At 42.8% G+C, this 15,285-nt stretch overlaps 1 protein-coding gene across 1 annotated transcript in view; it reads right to left on the bottom strand.

Annotated features, from left to right (window-relative positions):
- Positions 1 to 457: 457 nt before the first annotated feature.
- The window catches only part of TRPM5 (transient receptor potential cation channel subfamily M member 5), a 267,814-nt gene continuing 252,986 nt past the window's right edge, over positions 458 to 15,285 (bottom strand). The window contains exons 22-24 of the mRNA XM_030201129.1: positions 13,916 to 13,988; positions 1,654 to 1,744; positions 458 to 635 (exon numbers count right to left, since the gene is read on the bottom strand). Coding sequence (XP_030056989.1) covers positions 535 to 635; positions 1,654 to 1,744; positions 13,916 to 13,988 — 265 coding nt within the window. The 3' untranslated portion in view covers positions 458 to 534. The remainder of the gene's footprint in view (positions 636 to 1,653; positions 1,745 to 13,915; positions 13,989 to 15,285) is intronic.

Here is a 15,285-nt window from a genome sequence, read left to right as displayed (position 1 = left end):
CATGCCCCTATGTGATGACATTTTATTAGTATTCATGAAATAGTATTTCCTTTTTTTTGTAGGATGACTTTATGTATTTATTTAGTTAGTTATTAGGATTTAGTGGAGGAGTAGCCTAGTGGCTAATGCAGCGGACTTTGATCCTGGGGAACTGGGTTCGATTCCCACTGCAGCTCCTTGTGCCTGTGGGCAAGTCACTTAACCCTCCACTGCCCTAGGTACAAAATAAGTACCAGTATATAGGTAAATCGCTTTGAATGTAGTTGCAAACTACCACAGAAAGGCAGTATATCAGGTCCCATTTCTCTTCCCCCTTCCCTTATTTGCTGCCTTTTTGGAGGAATTCACTCAAGGTGGTGTCCAGTAAGAATAATCATGAGCAATAGGCAATTACAGCAGTAAAAATATTCAAAGAACAATACAAAGTATGGGATAGTATACTACTTACAATGTCAACACAATATGTAATAAGAACATTTTAATTGATAGTGTTAGTGATTGTGATAGTCCTCTTAACTCCTTAAGCACACATCTTTAGTTGTCAATATACATCAAATTTTTACACTCGTCGCCTTCCTCGTTTTCTTTGCTTCTTTCTTGCAAGATCATTTGGTTAGTACCTTTATCCATAAAACCTAGTAAGAAAAAAAGAGTGGTACCATACAGTATACAATCTGAAAATCAGAACAAGATGTATGAAATAAACCCAAGGGTGATTAGGAAGCAAGAAAGATAACTTTAATAAGGATGGAGACCTATACACAGCAGGAATCTCACATTCCATTGAAAAACTATTAGCAGTGAAGGTTGGAAAATTTAGTATTTGCTTTTTCCATGAAAAATGTGTAAAATACATGCAGTGGTGGTACAAAATCCCACTACCCACCTCTAAATAATAAAGGCAAGAACTATCAACTTGAAAGCAGTCTTTCCCAACAACCTGAAGGTTGCCAGTCAGTATAACGAAACAGTGGGAAAAGCTAATAATGCACTTGGGTGCAGGAGGGTCACTGGTAACAAGAGATGGTAATATTGTCCTTGTGCAAGTTCTAGGTCTGCAATCAATACCCCTTCTAAGGACATACAGGTTCAAAGAAGGCTCAAAAGCCAACTCCAAAAATGTTGAATGCAGAGGTAGTAATAGCAGGCTTTTTCTTAGAATTAAAACATGTACCTTCAAAGCGCCGCTTGGAGTGATACATCTATTTGCTGGTTAAAAAACATATTTCTAGACTTATCCTTCTAAAATTTTGTTTTCTAGAAGTAAATATAGGTTAACAAGAAAGTGAAAGTAATCTTCAATGATATTAACAATACCTCATAACTTTATACTTCCTTCATCTGCTCTGCTAATACTGTAAAAATTTGTACAGTCCACAGAAAAGGAATGCAGCTCTTGAAAGCAAGTAAAAAATGTATAACATTAGTCCACTAAACTGGTATTGCCTGCAACCTATCTGTTTTGACCTGTAGTCACATTTCATGGACAGACAAAATATTAGACCAAAATTCTAGTAAATTCTTAACTGCCCTGCACAGAGCAAAATTTGTCTGTTTTCACATCTACTTGATTTCACCTTTTTTATGTTTCTTTTAATTGTTGAATAATGCTGGCATTAATGACCAAAATTATGACTGGTGACCAATACTTACTTGAATATTTAGGTGCTGGTCTGTTGTACAGAAGGTTATTTTTTGTTAAGGTATCTGCCATCCAGGAAATGACAGCAGTGCAATAGTTGATCTATTTTTAAAGAAAAAATTATATGAGTACATTACTTGTTATCCTAAAGAGTCAGTTAAGTGGCTATCGGGCTCATTTTCGAACAAAAACATCTAAAAAGTGGCATAAAGCAGCATTTGGACGTTTTTCTCACAAAAACATCCAAATCAGTATTTTCAAAATGTATTTTCAGACGTTTTTCTATGAAGTCCACCAGAAGTGTGTCCAAATCTTAAGGGGGCGTGTGAGGGGTGTGTTCAGGGCGGGACTTGGGCATTCCTAAAACTTAGATGTTTTCCAACTTTAATGTAACAAAAGAAAACCATCCAGGACTAAAACGTAGATGTTTTGAGCTAGACTGTTTTTATAACAAGTAAGGCACAAAAGGGTGCCCTAAATAACCAGATGACCACTGGAGGGAATCAGGGGTGACCTCCCCTTATTCCCTCAGTGGTCACTAACCCCCTCCCACCCTCAAAAATGTGATGAAAAACATTCCTTGCCAGCCTCTATGCCAACCACAGATGTTATACTCTGGTCCATTAGAATAGCATGCAGGTCCCTGAAGTAGTTTAGTAGTAGTGGTGCAGTGCACGGCAGCCAGGTGGACCCAGGATCCTACCTCCCCCCCCCCCCCCCCCCCCCCCCCCCTCCAACCTCTTACACTTGTGGAGGAAACTGTGAGCTCTCCAAAGCTCACCAGAAACCTACTGTACCCACAAATAGGTGCCCCCTTCACCCGTAAGGGCTACGGTAGTGGTGTACAGTTGGGTGTAGTGGGTTTTGGGGGCTCAGCAGACAAGGTAAGGGAGCAATGGTGAGATGTGTACCTGGGAGTTTTGTATGAAGTCCACTTCAGTGCCCCCTAAGGTACTCTCTTGCTGTTTTGGGATGTCAGGGGGACCAGTCTACTAAAAATGCTGGCTCCTCCTACATACCAATTGCTTGATTTTGTGTGTTTTCCACTTGAACATTTTTTGTTTTTCAAAAATGGACCAAAAACCAAAACATCCAAATCATAAAACGTCCACAGTATTTTCGAAAAAAAAAAAGACGTTTTTCTTCTTTGAAAATGACCTTTCCTATTTAGATTTTGGATGTTTTTTGCAAGACGTCCAAAGTTGGACTTAGACATCATATCGAAAATGCCCCTCCATATCACTAGTAGCTCAAGATTTTGTTGCATTCAATTCTCCTTAACCCTGGAGAACTTACCATATAACATGCTGATGAACTCAGGAGCTTTAGTTCTCTGAGGAAAGGCAGGATGCAGATTTTCTGACTGATGTGTGACACCATCTGATAGGTCACTGTGGTGAGCATTCCCCAGTGTTCTTTCTCAAAGCTTCTAGAAGTGGCCCACCAAGCATTGCGCATCTTCCCACCTGCTGTTCTCACACAGGACCAGAACAGTCCTGTTTTTTCTGCAGAGCAGTGTGGATGTGTTTTTTGCTTCTTTCCACAGCTGAGTTGTTGTTGTTGTTTTTTGGGGGTCTTTTTATTGCGTTTTTGGCCAATTCTCTGTGTAAGTATCTCAGGTGCATGCTATCTTCTCCATTTTATTTCTTTTCATCAGATTTTTGGCATTTCTAATTTTTCTTTATTTTCTGCGGATTACTAGGCTTCCTTAGGCCTTGAGCACTTGGCTAGCTAATTTAGCCAAGGTGAAATCAAATGGGTCAATGGTGAAAAACTTTCCTGACTTGTCCAAAAAAACTCCCAGTGGTTTTAAAAAGTGTACACAGTGCAGTAGGACCATGACCCTCATGGACACACATAATTGGTGCCTACATTTCATCAGGTCTAATCAGAGTCTTTCTATTCACAGATGTTAAGGAGAGATATTTAGAGGTTGAGAAGACAGCACAAATGGATTTTTGGCACTGGTCTGTTGACTTGGGCATTGGAAGCATTAGTCTCTATGCCTCCTATTGTTGCATTAGACATCTTGCATCAATAGCAGTCACTGGAATTGGGCATCCTCCAATCCCCACCAGAAGGCAAGGAAGGATTTGTTGTCATCCTTGTCAATGCCAAGGTTCTCCAATACAATGTGTTGAGCAGAGGCCAAGAAGCACCTTGAAGCATGGTGTCAAAAGTGCTGAGGCAGTAGGATCCTTGCTGTCTTCAAAGCATCCCCAACATAAGGACTTGCTAGCCCTCCTAGGAAGCAGCTGGGATATAACAACCTCCATTCAGCTAAGATCAGGTCTGTGATACAACCCTGATAATTTTTAATGGCATTACCTACTCAGCTGAATCCCAGCCTTCATCAATGGCAGCCCTTGGAGTGGCTCAGGGCCATGCTCTAGGAGCAGATGGAGAACCTATTTGCCAGCAAGAGACTATAGAACGAAGCTCCTGATGCTATCTTAGAGGCCCATGCAATGACTGTGGGCTGCGGGCAGCCCATCAACACTGGCTGCTGAGGAGCCAATCTGCACAAAATTGGTGTCAATCTCCAGCCTCTCAAGGGAAGGGGGGAGGTTAAGCCTTCTCAGAACTGGGAATCCTTGGTGCCTCAATGCCCTGACCCAGGAATGAACAGGTTGTCATGTGAGGCAAGCAAATTCTGAGTCTGATTGTTCCTGGTGGGGGAGGGGGAGGTCTGAAGAGGCACCAGAGGGCCTCTTGGTCTTTCCCCAGGCCCCTTCCTTCCACATGAAAGGAGAAAGTTACATCCAGAAGTACTCTCCTTTTTTGGATTTTTATCATGGAGATGACTAGGTCTGTCCCATTTGATTTGATTTTTTTTTTTTTTTAATTACATTTGTACCCCGCGCTTTCCCACTCATGGCAGGCTCAATGCGGCAGGCAATGGAGGGTTAAGTGACTTGCCCAGAGTCACAAGGAGCTGCCTGTGCCAGGAATTGAACTCAGTTCCCCAGGACCAAAGTCCACCACCCTTAGCACCCTAACCACTAAGCCACTCCTCCACTGGAGATTGAGGATGATCCCATGGCCTAGAAGTTGGACATCCTTCAGTGTGATCTCCTCCCTAAGAAGCTTTGACAGTGCCCATGTACAGAATGCATAAGCTGGTACAGTTGAAGCAGCGTGAGGACCCCCCCCCCCCCCCCAACACACACACAAATCTGTATATCAGGTGAACAAGGAAGTTGAATATGTGTACAGTGCAGAAGGCTCCATGATTCAAGAAGCTTCAGCTTTCTTACCATTCTATGGTGATTGAATCCACTCTCCAAAGAGCCAAAAGTTCTAAGACTCGCTCGTCAGTGCCCTCAAGGATGGAGGCCTGGACCTTGTAGTATTTTGGGAAGACATTTTATGCTATGCTTGCCTTCTGCATAGCTTCTTATTAGCTTTTAGTGACTATGCATTTGACCATTGTGTACAGTGTGGTAGAGTTAGCTAATGAGCTCCTCAGCCTTCACATGAGGTCTGTAAAGTAATGGAAGATGGGAGTGTGAAAAGAACACGGTCTGGGCAACCTATGATTCTTTCACCCTGGCAGCCAGAGCCTCTGCCATGACTATTGGGTTGCACAGACTTGCCTGACTGCACACCTCAGACCAAGAACCTGTAGTAGATGTTCTGTGCTGTGGAGACCACTTTTTGGTCTCCACAGCACGTTAGAGGAGGTTGGAGACCTCATAAACAAGTGCTCTGAAACCATAAAATCACTATCCCAGCCCACTCCTGGCTTAGCCTCCACATCAAGAAGGTAGAGGGCAATAGAGGACCTACTTTGAGGCATAGGTAGCCTCCCTCCTCTAGACCACCAACAAATTACTAGGGCTCTTGCTCCAAGCTGAGGTAGCAGAGCCCAAACGTCCAAGCTAGTTTCTCATGAGAGACTCCTAAGAAAATTAGAGTCCTGGGATAGGAAGCAATGTTCTGTTGTGGATTAGGAATTGGTTATTGGACAGAAAACAAGAGGGTAGGGTTAAATGGCCATTTTTCTCAATGGAGGAGGGTGAATAGTGGAGTGCTGCAGGGATCTGTACTGGGACTAGTGCTATTTAACATTTATAAATGATCTGGAAATTGGAATGATGAGTAAGGTGATTAAATTTGCAGATGACACAAAACAATTCAAAGTTGTCAAAAAGCATGCAGATTGTGAAGAAATGCAGGAAGACCATAGGAAACTGAAAGACTGGGCATCCAAATAGCAGATGAAATTTAATGTAGTCAAATGCAAAGTTATGCACATCTGAGTCATTGTTATCTAATGCTAGGGTCCACTTTAGGAGTCAGCATTCGAGATAAAGATCTGGGTGTCATTGTAAACAATACGCTGAAATTATCTGCCCTTTGTACAGCAGCAGCCAAAAAAGCAATCAGGATGCTAGGAATTAGGAGAGGGATGCAAAATAAGACCAAAAATATTATAATGTTTCTATATCGCTCCATGGTGCAACCTCAACTTGAGTATTGTGTTCAATTCTGGTTACCGTATCTAGCAGAATTAGAAAAGATTCGAAGAAGAGTGACCAAATTGATAGGATGAAACCGCTGATATATGAGGAAAGGCTAAAGAGGTTAGGGCTCTTCAGCTTGGAAAAGAGTCTGCTGAGGGGGGATATGATTGAGGTCTACAAAATCCTGAGTGAAGTGGACCAGGTGGAGGTGAATCGTTTTTTCTCTCATTCTAAAAATACAAAGACCAGGGGACACTCAATGAAACTGCATGGGAATACATTTAAAACAAATAGGAGGAAATATTTTTCACTCAAATAATAGTTAAGCTCTGGAACTCATTGCCGGAAGATGTGGTAATGGCAGTTAGTGTATTTTGTTTAAAAAAAAAAAAGGTTTGGACAAGTTCCTGGAGGAAACGTCCATAGCCTGTTATTGAGATGGACATGGGGGAAGCCACTGCTTGCCCTGGGATTGGTGGCATGGAAAGGTGCTGCTAATTGTGTTTCTGCCAGGTACTTGTGACCTTGATTGGCCACTGCTGGAAGCAGGATACTGGGCCGGTTGGACTATTGGTTTGACCCGGTATGGCTGTTTTTATGTTCTTATGGATGTTTTCCCTGTGCATTCTATTCCCAATGATTCAGGATTAAAATTGACTATGCTCTCTGGACTTGCCTGTACCCACATCTAGGTCCATCCTAGTCACAGGAAATAGCTGAGATTCCGAGTAGGGAAACACCCCTACCAATATTGTTTGATGCCATTCAGCCTTGCATAAATTTCTAGGGTCTTTATAAAATGTTCTAATAGTAACTGCAGCATTGCTATGTGTGGGGGGGGGGGGGTGCAGGTGATCCCCTACCTTGGCAATTGGCTGGTCAAGAGGCAACAGAATCAATACACAAAACCATTTGGGTGCTGCAGCTACTAGTTCATCAGGCTCAGCTCTCAGTCCCCAAGAAAACCTAGACCCTTACCATTACAGATGTGATTACTTCCTCTATGGGATTTATGGGTATGGCTGAAGAACCCTCTTCTGAGGTCTGTCTAATGGATATTAGGCAGGTGCTTAAATGAACTGAAAAGCTGTTAAGGGGCTCTATAGAAAGACTTTTTTTTAGCAATTTGTTTCTAAAATGGATGATGTGGATGGGGCTTTTTCTCAGGTGGATAGTCAATTCCCAAGTTGCACCTCAGTCCATCCCAGCAATTGGCATTCATAGGAGCCCTGCTAGACACAACTCGATCCAGGGCCTTTCCTCATGGCCCACTGCATAGAGGCTCTCACCTCTGTGGTGCAGGGGGCTCAACAGTCAGCAGGTATCAGCTAGACAACTGTTGAGATTGTTAGGCCATCTGGTTGCCACTGTCCACGTCACACAGCAAGCTTCACAGTGAGGACAGCTCAATGGACCCTGTGTTCCCAGTTGTCTCAGGCTAGCGGCAACCTTGGGTTGTAATCACTATCATGCCTTCTCTCAAAAGTTCTGTCTTAATTTTGCATCAGTTTGGACAAGGGATTCCTGTTCCAAATTCCCCATTAGCAAAAGACACTGATGATAGATGTATCCAACCTGGGATGGGGAGCTAAAGTAGATGGACTCCATACAGGGTTGGTGGTCTGCGCAGGAGAAGCAACACCAGATCAATGTTGCAGAGCTAAGAGCTATTTGAAACTCTCTAAAGGCTTTCAAAGATTAACTGCATAACCATAGGTGGTTGATGTCACCTTAGTATGGCCAGCAAACAATCTCTCCACTGCAAAACACTATACACAAACTTGTGCAAAACACACTCAGAACCTTACCAAACCATAACAGCACTAATTCCAAGGACAGGATGAGCTACAACCTTATGCGTGGAAAGGCAGCACTGTAATTACACCAGGCTCTAAAACACCAATACACTACCTAGCGAAAAAATCAAAACCAAAAGGGCTGCAAATAGTACACGCTAGCAGAATACTGCACCTTGATCACACATGAAAAACACATGACTACAGATATGACACAAGGAACTAGAAATCAAAAGATATGAAGGCAAAATACTGAACTGGAAAGTTACTTCAAGAAGTGAGACTCGGCATGCAGTAATACTAGAGAAATTGAAACTTACATGCAAAATATCACAGATGCGCATTTCTAAAAGCTGACATGTTCCAATTAATAAATTCTGAATAAAATACTTTTTTCTACCTTTGTTGTCTGAGCATTTAGTTATTCTATTTGCTTTGGTCCCAGTGTCTTCTGTTTTATGGTGTTTTCTTTCCATTTGATATTTTTTCACTCACCATGTCCACCATCCTCCTGTGTCCTTATGCGTTCTGTCTACCATCTGTAACCCTGTCCCTATCCTTCCTCCAGTTGCAGCATCTGCCCTCAAAGCGTTCTGATCCAGCCCTTAAATTCAGCAGTTTCCCCTCCATCCATATTCAGCATTCCTCCTCACTCCCCTCCCCTCCATTCTTGTGCATTTACTCCCTATGTCTTCCCTCCCCTCCATCCATGTCCAACATTTCTTCTCTATTCCCTGCCCACCACTCCATCCATGTCCAGCTTTCTCCTCTCTTCCCTCCCCTCCATCCATGTTCCATGTGCATCTCCTTCCTAGCTTCCTTCCCCTCCATCCATCCATGCCCAGCAACTCTCCTCTCTCCCCTGCCCTCCCCTCCATTCATCCATCCATGTTGAGCAAATCTCCTCTCTCCCCTGGCCCCTCCATCCATCCATATCTAGCAAATCTCTCCCCTGGCTCCTCCATCCATATCTAGCAATTCTCCTCTCTCCCCTGTTCTCTCCTCCCATCCATGTCCAGTGATTCTCCTCTCTCCCCTGTCCTCTCCTCCATTTCCAGTGATTTCTCCTCTCTCCCCTGTCCTTCCCTCCCATCCATGTTCAGCGATTCTCCCCTCCCCTCCAACAATTCTCCTTTGTCCTCCCCTCCCATCCATGTCCAACGATTCTCCTTTGCCCCTGCCCTGTCCTCCCCTCCCATCCTTGTCCAGCCCCCCCTTTTCAGTGTCCCAGTTCGGGGTGTAACCCAGCCCCACCTGCCTGTCCTCAGCTCCCTGACAGCCCACCATTCCTTTCCTGCCACAGCCACCCTGCGTTTAAACCTGTTATTTTAAGTCGCAGCAGCAGCTCAAGTTCAGCCTTTCCCTTCCCGCTCAATGTTCCGCCCTCGCAGAAACAGGAAATACCTCATCAGAAGAAGGCGAGACACTGAGCGGGAAGGGAAAGACTGGACTCAAGCTACCACTGAGACTCAAAATAACAGGTTTAAATGCAGGGCGGCTGCGTCAGGAACAGAATGGAGGGCTGTCGGGGAGTTGAGGGCAGGCTCAGCCGGGGGGGGGGGGGGGGGTTAGAGGCGGAAGATACAAATTGTTCTTGGCTGTATGGGTGGGGCCACATTGGAGGAGAAAACAGGCGGGGAAGGTCACAGCTGGGCTGGGAGGCTTAGCCTCCCCAAGCCTCTTATACAGGGCGCCTATGTGCATAACCAAACTATTCTGATTCAAATGAACAAACCAGGTTGTGATGTACTATATAAAAAAACCAACGAGGCATGAATTACTGAGCAGAGGGTTTCAACGTATCATCAACGACAACGCCTAGATCCCTTTCCTGGGCGGTGACTCCTAATGTGGACCCTTGCATTATGTAGCTATAATTCGGGTTTCTCTTTCCCACATGCATCACTTTGCACTTGCTCACATTAAACGTCGCCTGCCATTTAGATGCCCAGTTTCCCAGTCTAGTAAGGTCCTCTTTAATTTTTCACAATCCTCTTGTGATTTAACAACTTTGAACAACTTTCTGTTGTCAGCAAATTTAATTACCTCACTAGTTACTCCCATCTCTAGTCCCAGCACAGATCCCTGGAGAACCTCACTATCTACCCTTCTCCATTGAGAATACTGACCATTTAACCCTACTCTTTTTTTTGTCTATCTTTTAACTAGTTTTTAATCCACAATAGGACACTACCTCCTATCCCATGACTCTCCAATTTCCTCTGGAGTCTTTCATGAAGTACTTTGTCAAATGCCTTTTGAAAATCCATATACACAGTATCGACTGGCTCACCTTTATCTACATGTTTGTTCACCACTCAAAGAAATGTAATAGATTGGTGAGGCAAGATTTCCCTTCACTAAATCCATGTTGGCTTTATCTCATTAATCCATGCTTTTGAATATGATCTGTAATTTTGTTCTTTATAATAGTCTCTACCATTTTGCCTAGCACCGACGTTAGACTTACCGCTCTATAATTTCCCGGATCACCACTGAAACCTTTTTATATTGGCCACCCTCCAATCTTCCAGTACCACTCTTGATTTTAAAGATAAATAATATATTACTAACAATAGTTCTGCAAGTTCATTTTTCACTTCTATCAATACTCTGGGATGAATACCATCCGATCCAGGTGACTTGCTACTCTTCAATTTGTCAAATTGTGCCATTACATCTTCCAGGTTTATGGAGATTTCATTCAGTTTCTCTGACCCATCAGCTTTGAATACCATTTCTGGCACTGGTATCTTTCCCAAATCTTCCTCGGGGCAATTTGCACTTGGTTCCTCAATGCTTAGAGCTCAGCTGATTTGATCCTTAGGTGGTGGAGTGGCCTAGTGGTTAGGGTGGTGGACTCTGGTCCTGGGGAACTGAGTTCAATTCCCACTTCAGGCACAGCCAGCTCCTTGTGACTCTGGGCAAGTCACTTAACCCTCCATTGCCCCAGGTACAAATAAGTACCTGTATATGTAAGCCGCATTGAGCCTGCCATGAGTGGGAAAGCGTGGGGTACAAATGTAACAAAAATAAATAAAGCCAGATAATAGATATAAATAAATAAATCCTAGTTCTAGAAAACACTCCCTGCTTTTTCTATTTAGCCAGTCTTTTAAATGCAAGTATATTTAGCAAAAGAATGCTGTTCAAGATCCCCTTTGAACATTTGAGCTGTCTGACCACTGCTTATTCAGCTGGACAGATGTTGACTATCAGTTTTGACTACCCCAGCACAATCCAGGCACTGTTGGAGCAGACCCAGAAGTGATGCAGCCACCAGTGAGTTTCCTAGACATAACTTCAAGGTTCATGGAAGACTTGGATATTCAATTCCAGTGCCCAGAGATCAATACTCAGGTCTAATTTGGTTGACAGACCACTGCTGGCTGAATACTGATTCATATGTTTCTAGCTATGGTCTCCAGTGCCTCAAGTACAAAACTTAGATTTTGACCCTGCTACAGACAACGAAAGTACCTGCATATGATAAGTGTAAACTACTTTGGTTATACCAGAGGAATCCCAGGTATGGTTGGTCTTTTTTGTTACTAACTATGCTTTTGCTTAACTCCCTTCTAGAGCAGCAGGTGCCATTGCTCAAGTTCTAATGTTTTAATTTCATTCCTATTGCAAGTGGGTACTTTTTGTCTAGTAGAATGTATTAAGGTGGATGGTAGAGAAAGCAGGACTGGCTCACAATAATTTCATTATGGGGCATTATGTTAGCATCGCCTTCAGTTTCCTCAAGCATTATAACCTTATCCTAACGAGTCCATTTACAACATTGCCCTGGGAATTCAAGATATTCTTGAAATGGAGTTAAGGATCAATTTAGGTGATGATGGGGAAAAAAAACACAACACCACCATAAAGCAGCAAAAGGCTGAGGGGTGAAATTTTAGGACAAGTGTTGATGTTGAATGTATTTAAGGTAATAGAACAAAACTAATAAATATTTTTTCAGTTTCCCTTGTGTTCTTTACTCACTGACCTATATTTGATATATGGTAGTAAATAATAGTAAAATGCATTGTACAGTCAACCCTTGATTTAACAAACTAATTGGGAGGGAGGAGGTGTCTGTCCAAAAAATTAAACTTTATATATTTTGAAGTGCAATATAATCAGTTTTCATAAGGAAAACCATAAATTTAGCTATGAGTAAGAACATTACATATCATGCATTAATATAAATGTTGTTTTCCTTTAGAATTCTGCAATCTCACCCATTATAATACACACATAGCCACCAACAATTTGTTTGTTAAAGCCATTATACACAGCCAAGCCACAAGATAGCATTGTATTTGCTCTGACCCAAGAAACAGAGATAAACACCTCAAACTCCTGACTGAATCCTTCAAACAAAAGGGCTACAACCCCAAAATAATCCCCAAGAATGTTGCCTCATCTCTTAAAATACCGAGAGCAAACCTATTGCAGTACAAGGGAAAAAAAAGCCACAGAGAGAATCCCCCTTGCAGTGGCATACAATCCAGAGCTAGAAAAATTGAGAAGAATCATACAAGATCTATGGCCACTATTCCAGGTGGATGAACTACTAAAAGAGATACTCCTAGCCCCACCAATGCTGGCCTTCAAACAGCCACCCAACTTAAAACACAAGCAAGTGAAAAGCAAGCTCCCAATAGAAGCTCAAAAAGAAGAGTGTGGTACACATCCTTTCAATATATCTAGTTGCAAACTGTGTCAAAACATTTCACAGGATCCCACAATCATTCACGTAGGAAGAATATTCAGCATAAGGGGATCCTTCACATGCTCATCTTCAAATGTATATATCATTCAATGTAAAAAGTGTGAAGAAGGATGCTATATTGGAGAAACAAGCCAGGTGCTAAAGATAAGACTCAATTTAGGTAGACATAATATTAAACATTCCAATACCAACCAGAATGTCACCTCTGTGGGACAGCACTTTACAAAACTAGAACACTACATCAATGATCTTATGGTGAGAATACTACAAGAAAACTTTAAGACAATCCAGGAACATAAAAACTTTAAGTCCTGTCTGGTGGGTGTCAAAATATTTCATCATTTTGACTTTGAAGGTCTTGGTTTTCTAGCCCATTATAAGCAAAAAAAATTCTACTGCTTTGTCACTCTCTTATTAACCATCCATCTCTCCCTGTTTCTCACTTAACCCACCCCATCCTCTTCCTGTGAGACTGTCATTGGAATGCTTTTGTATTTCACTTATATATTTGTCAACATTTGCTTATTTCTGATCTGAAGAAGAAGGGTTACCCTTGAAAGCTAATCAAAAAATGTATTGTTAGTCCAATGAAAAAAGGTATTGACTTATTTTCTCTGTTTTGTTTTATTTCTATTTATTACCATTTGTTAAATCTGAAATCCATTAAAGTGAGGATTGACTGTATCTATTAAAAACAATTATAACTTCTAATTCAGCATGCCTGAAATTCTTTTGATAGTATCTTCTTTAGCTTTCTGTGACAGTTATGCCCATAAGAAGAGTCACAAAAGGATGTCATTCTTAGTGGGTCTGATTAGTTGATATAGGCTATGATGACATCACAGGGCCTGAAACAACTGGATCTCATTCCCTGAAAGGGGATGGGATTTGATATACCACCTTTCTGTGATTACAATTAAAGCAGTTTACATATTATATACAGGTATTTATGTTGTACCTGGGGTATTGGAGGGTTAAGTGAGTTGGCCAGAGTCACAAAGAGCTGTAGTAGGAATCAAACCCATTTCCCCAGGAGCAAGGTCTGCTGTACTAACCACTAAGCTACGCCTCCACTCAGGGCACCTGTGCCTCTGTTCTGAAAATGTCTACTCACAGGATTGTGAAGGACAGCTAGGATGCAACTAATGAGCTATGAGCAAGTTACTCGCAGTTAGTGTTCTTACCAAGTACTTCTGAAATGTGTTAAAAATGCACAGCAGGTACAGATTGTTTTGAACTGAAATACAGTATAACAGAGATGCAAATTCTAGAGCGAAATTTCTTTAACCTGTGACTCCAAAGATAAGAGCTGTTTTTCTTGGTCTTTCACACCTTTGAAATACTTCAGTAGACAATCAACTCTATAAAAATATCGGAGAAAACAAAAATGAATTTAAAAGATTTTAACTGTAGCAGATAGCGATATAAAATAGAATCACATAGAAAAGATCCAGTTAAATTACTGATTCCCAAGCCTGACCTGGGAGCCCCCAGCCAGTCAGGTTTTCAGGATATCCAAAATGAATATTTATGAGATAAAATCTGCATGTGCAGCCTTCTCTGCATGCAAATTCCTCTCGTGAATATTCATCTGTGGGTATCCTGAAAACCTGACTGGCTGGGGCGCACCCAGGACAGGTTTTGGATCCATTGAGTTAAATGTTAGATGCTTTTCAAAATCAGTTGGGCCCTTAAAAGTCATGAAAGTGGACAATGAAACCTATGTTAGACTTCCAGGAGCTGATTTAAATTAGGTCTGTTTGTGTAATCCTATAACAAGTACTTGGGTCTGACTAAGCCAAATCTCCCCAACCCTGACCTGGTTTCCCCACATAGAGTTGGGTTTCCAGAATAGCTATAAAAAATGTGAATGAGACAAATTATGCGGATAGATTGCTCCCACTCCAGAGGCTGACCCAAACTGGAGTTCTCGGATCAACAGCTGAACTTTGCCATTCAGTTTCGACCAAAAAAGAAAACAAAAAGGACTCCTCCTTGCCCCTCCTTGGCAGACTGTGGATCCTCCCAGGCCAGCCCACTGTCACAGCCTCTCCACCCTCCCACCACCCAAAGGCCCTCCCCGGGCTGATTTTTAAATGCCCTGGCACCCTGGTGGTCTGGTGGCAGTACCCCCCCCCCCCCCTCGGGCCACCTAGGCCTACCTTTTAAAACTGGTGATCTAGTGGCCTCTTCTGGGCAAGAACAACCCCAATCAACCTTGCCAGTTCTTCAGCCAACATGGCTGCCAGGACTTCCCGCGGCAGCCTTGCGAGACTGCCACAGGAGGTCCCAGAGGCCATTTGGGGATTGGAGTTGGTATAAGCAGGAGCAGTCTTTGGCCTCTGGGACATCCTGTGGCAGTCTCATGAGGCTGTCATGGGAAGTCCTGTCAGCCACATTGGCTGAAGAACCAGTGGAGGCAAAAGTGACTGGGGATCACTCTTGATCAGAAGAAACCATTAGACCCCAAGGAGTTTTAAAAGGTAGGCCTGAGTGGCCTGATGAGGTGTGCCACCACTAGACAACCAGGGCATTTATAAGTAGGCCCGGGGAATGCCTTTAGATGGTGGGAGGGTGGAGAGGCTGAGGCAGTGGGGTGGTGGTAGCTGGCCCAGAAGGTGGTTAGGTGGTCCGAGGTGGGGCAGAGAATGATCATAG

This window comes from Microcaecilia unicolor, chromosome 4, assembly GCF_901765095.1.
Source record: "Microcaecilia unicolor chromosome 4, aMicUni1.1, whole genome shotgun sequence".
Classification (NCBI taxonomy): Eukaryota; Metazoa; Chordata; class Amphibia; order Gymnophiona; family Siphonopidae; genus Microcaecilia; species Microcaecilia unicolor.
Note: the sequence above shows the minus strand (reverse complement) of the source record. Positions and strands in the feature narration are given on the sequence as shown.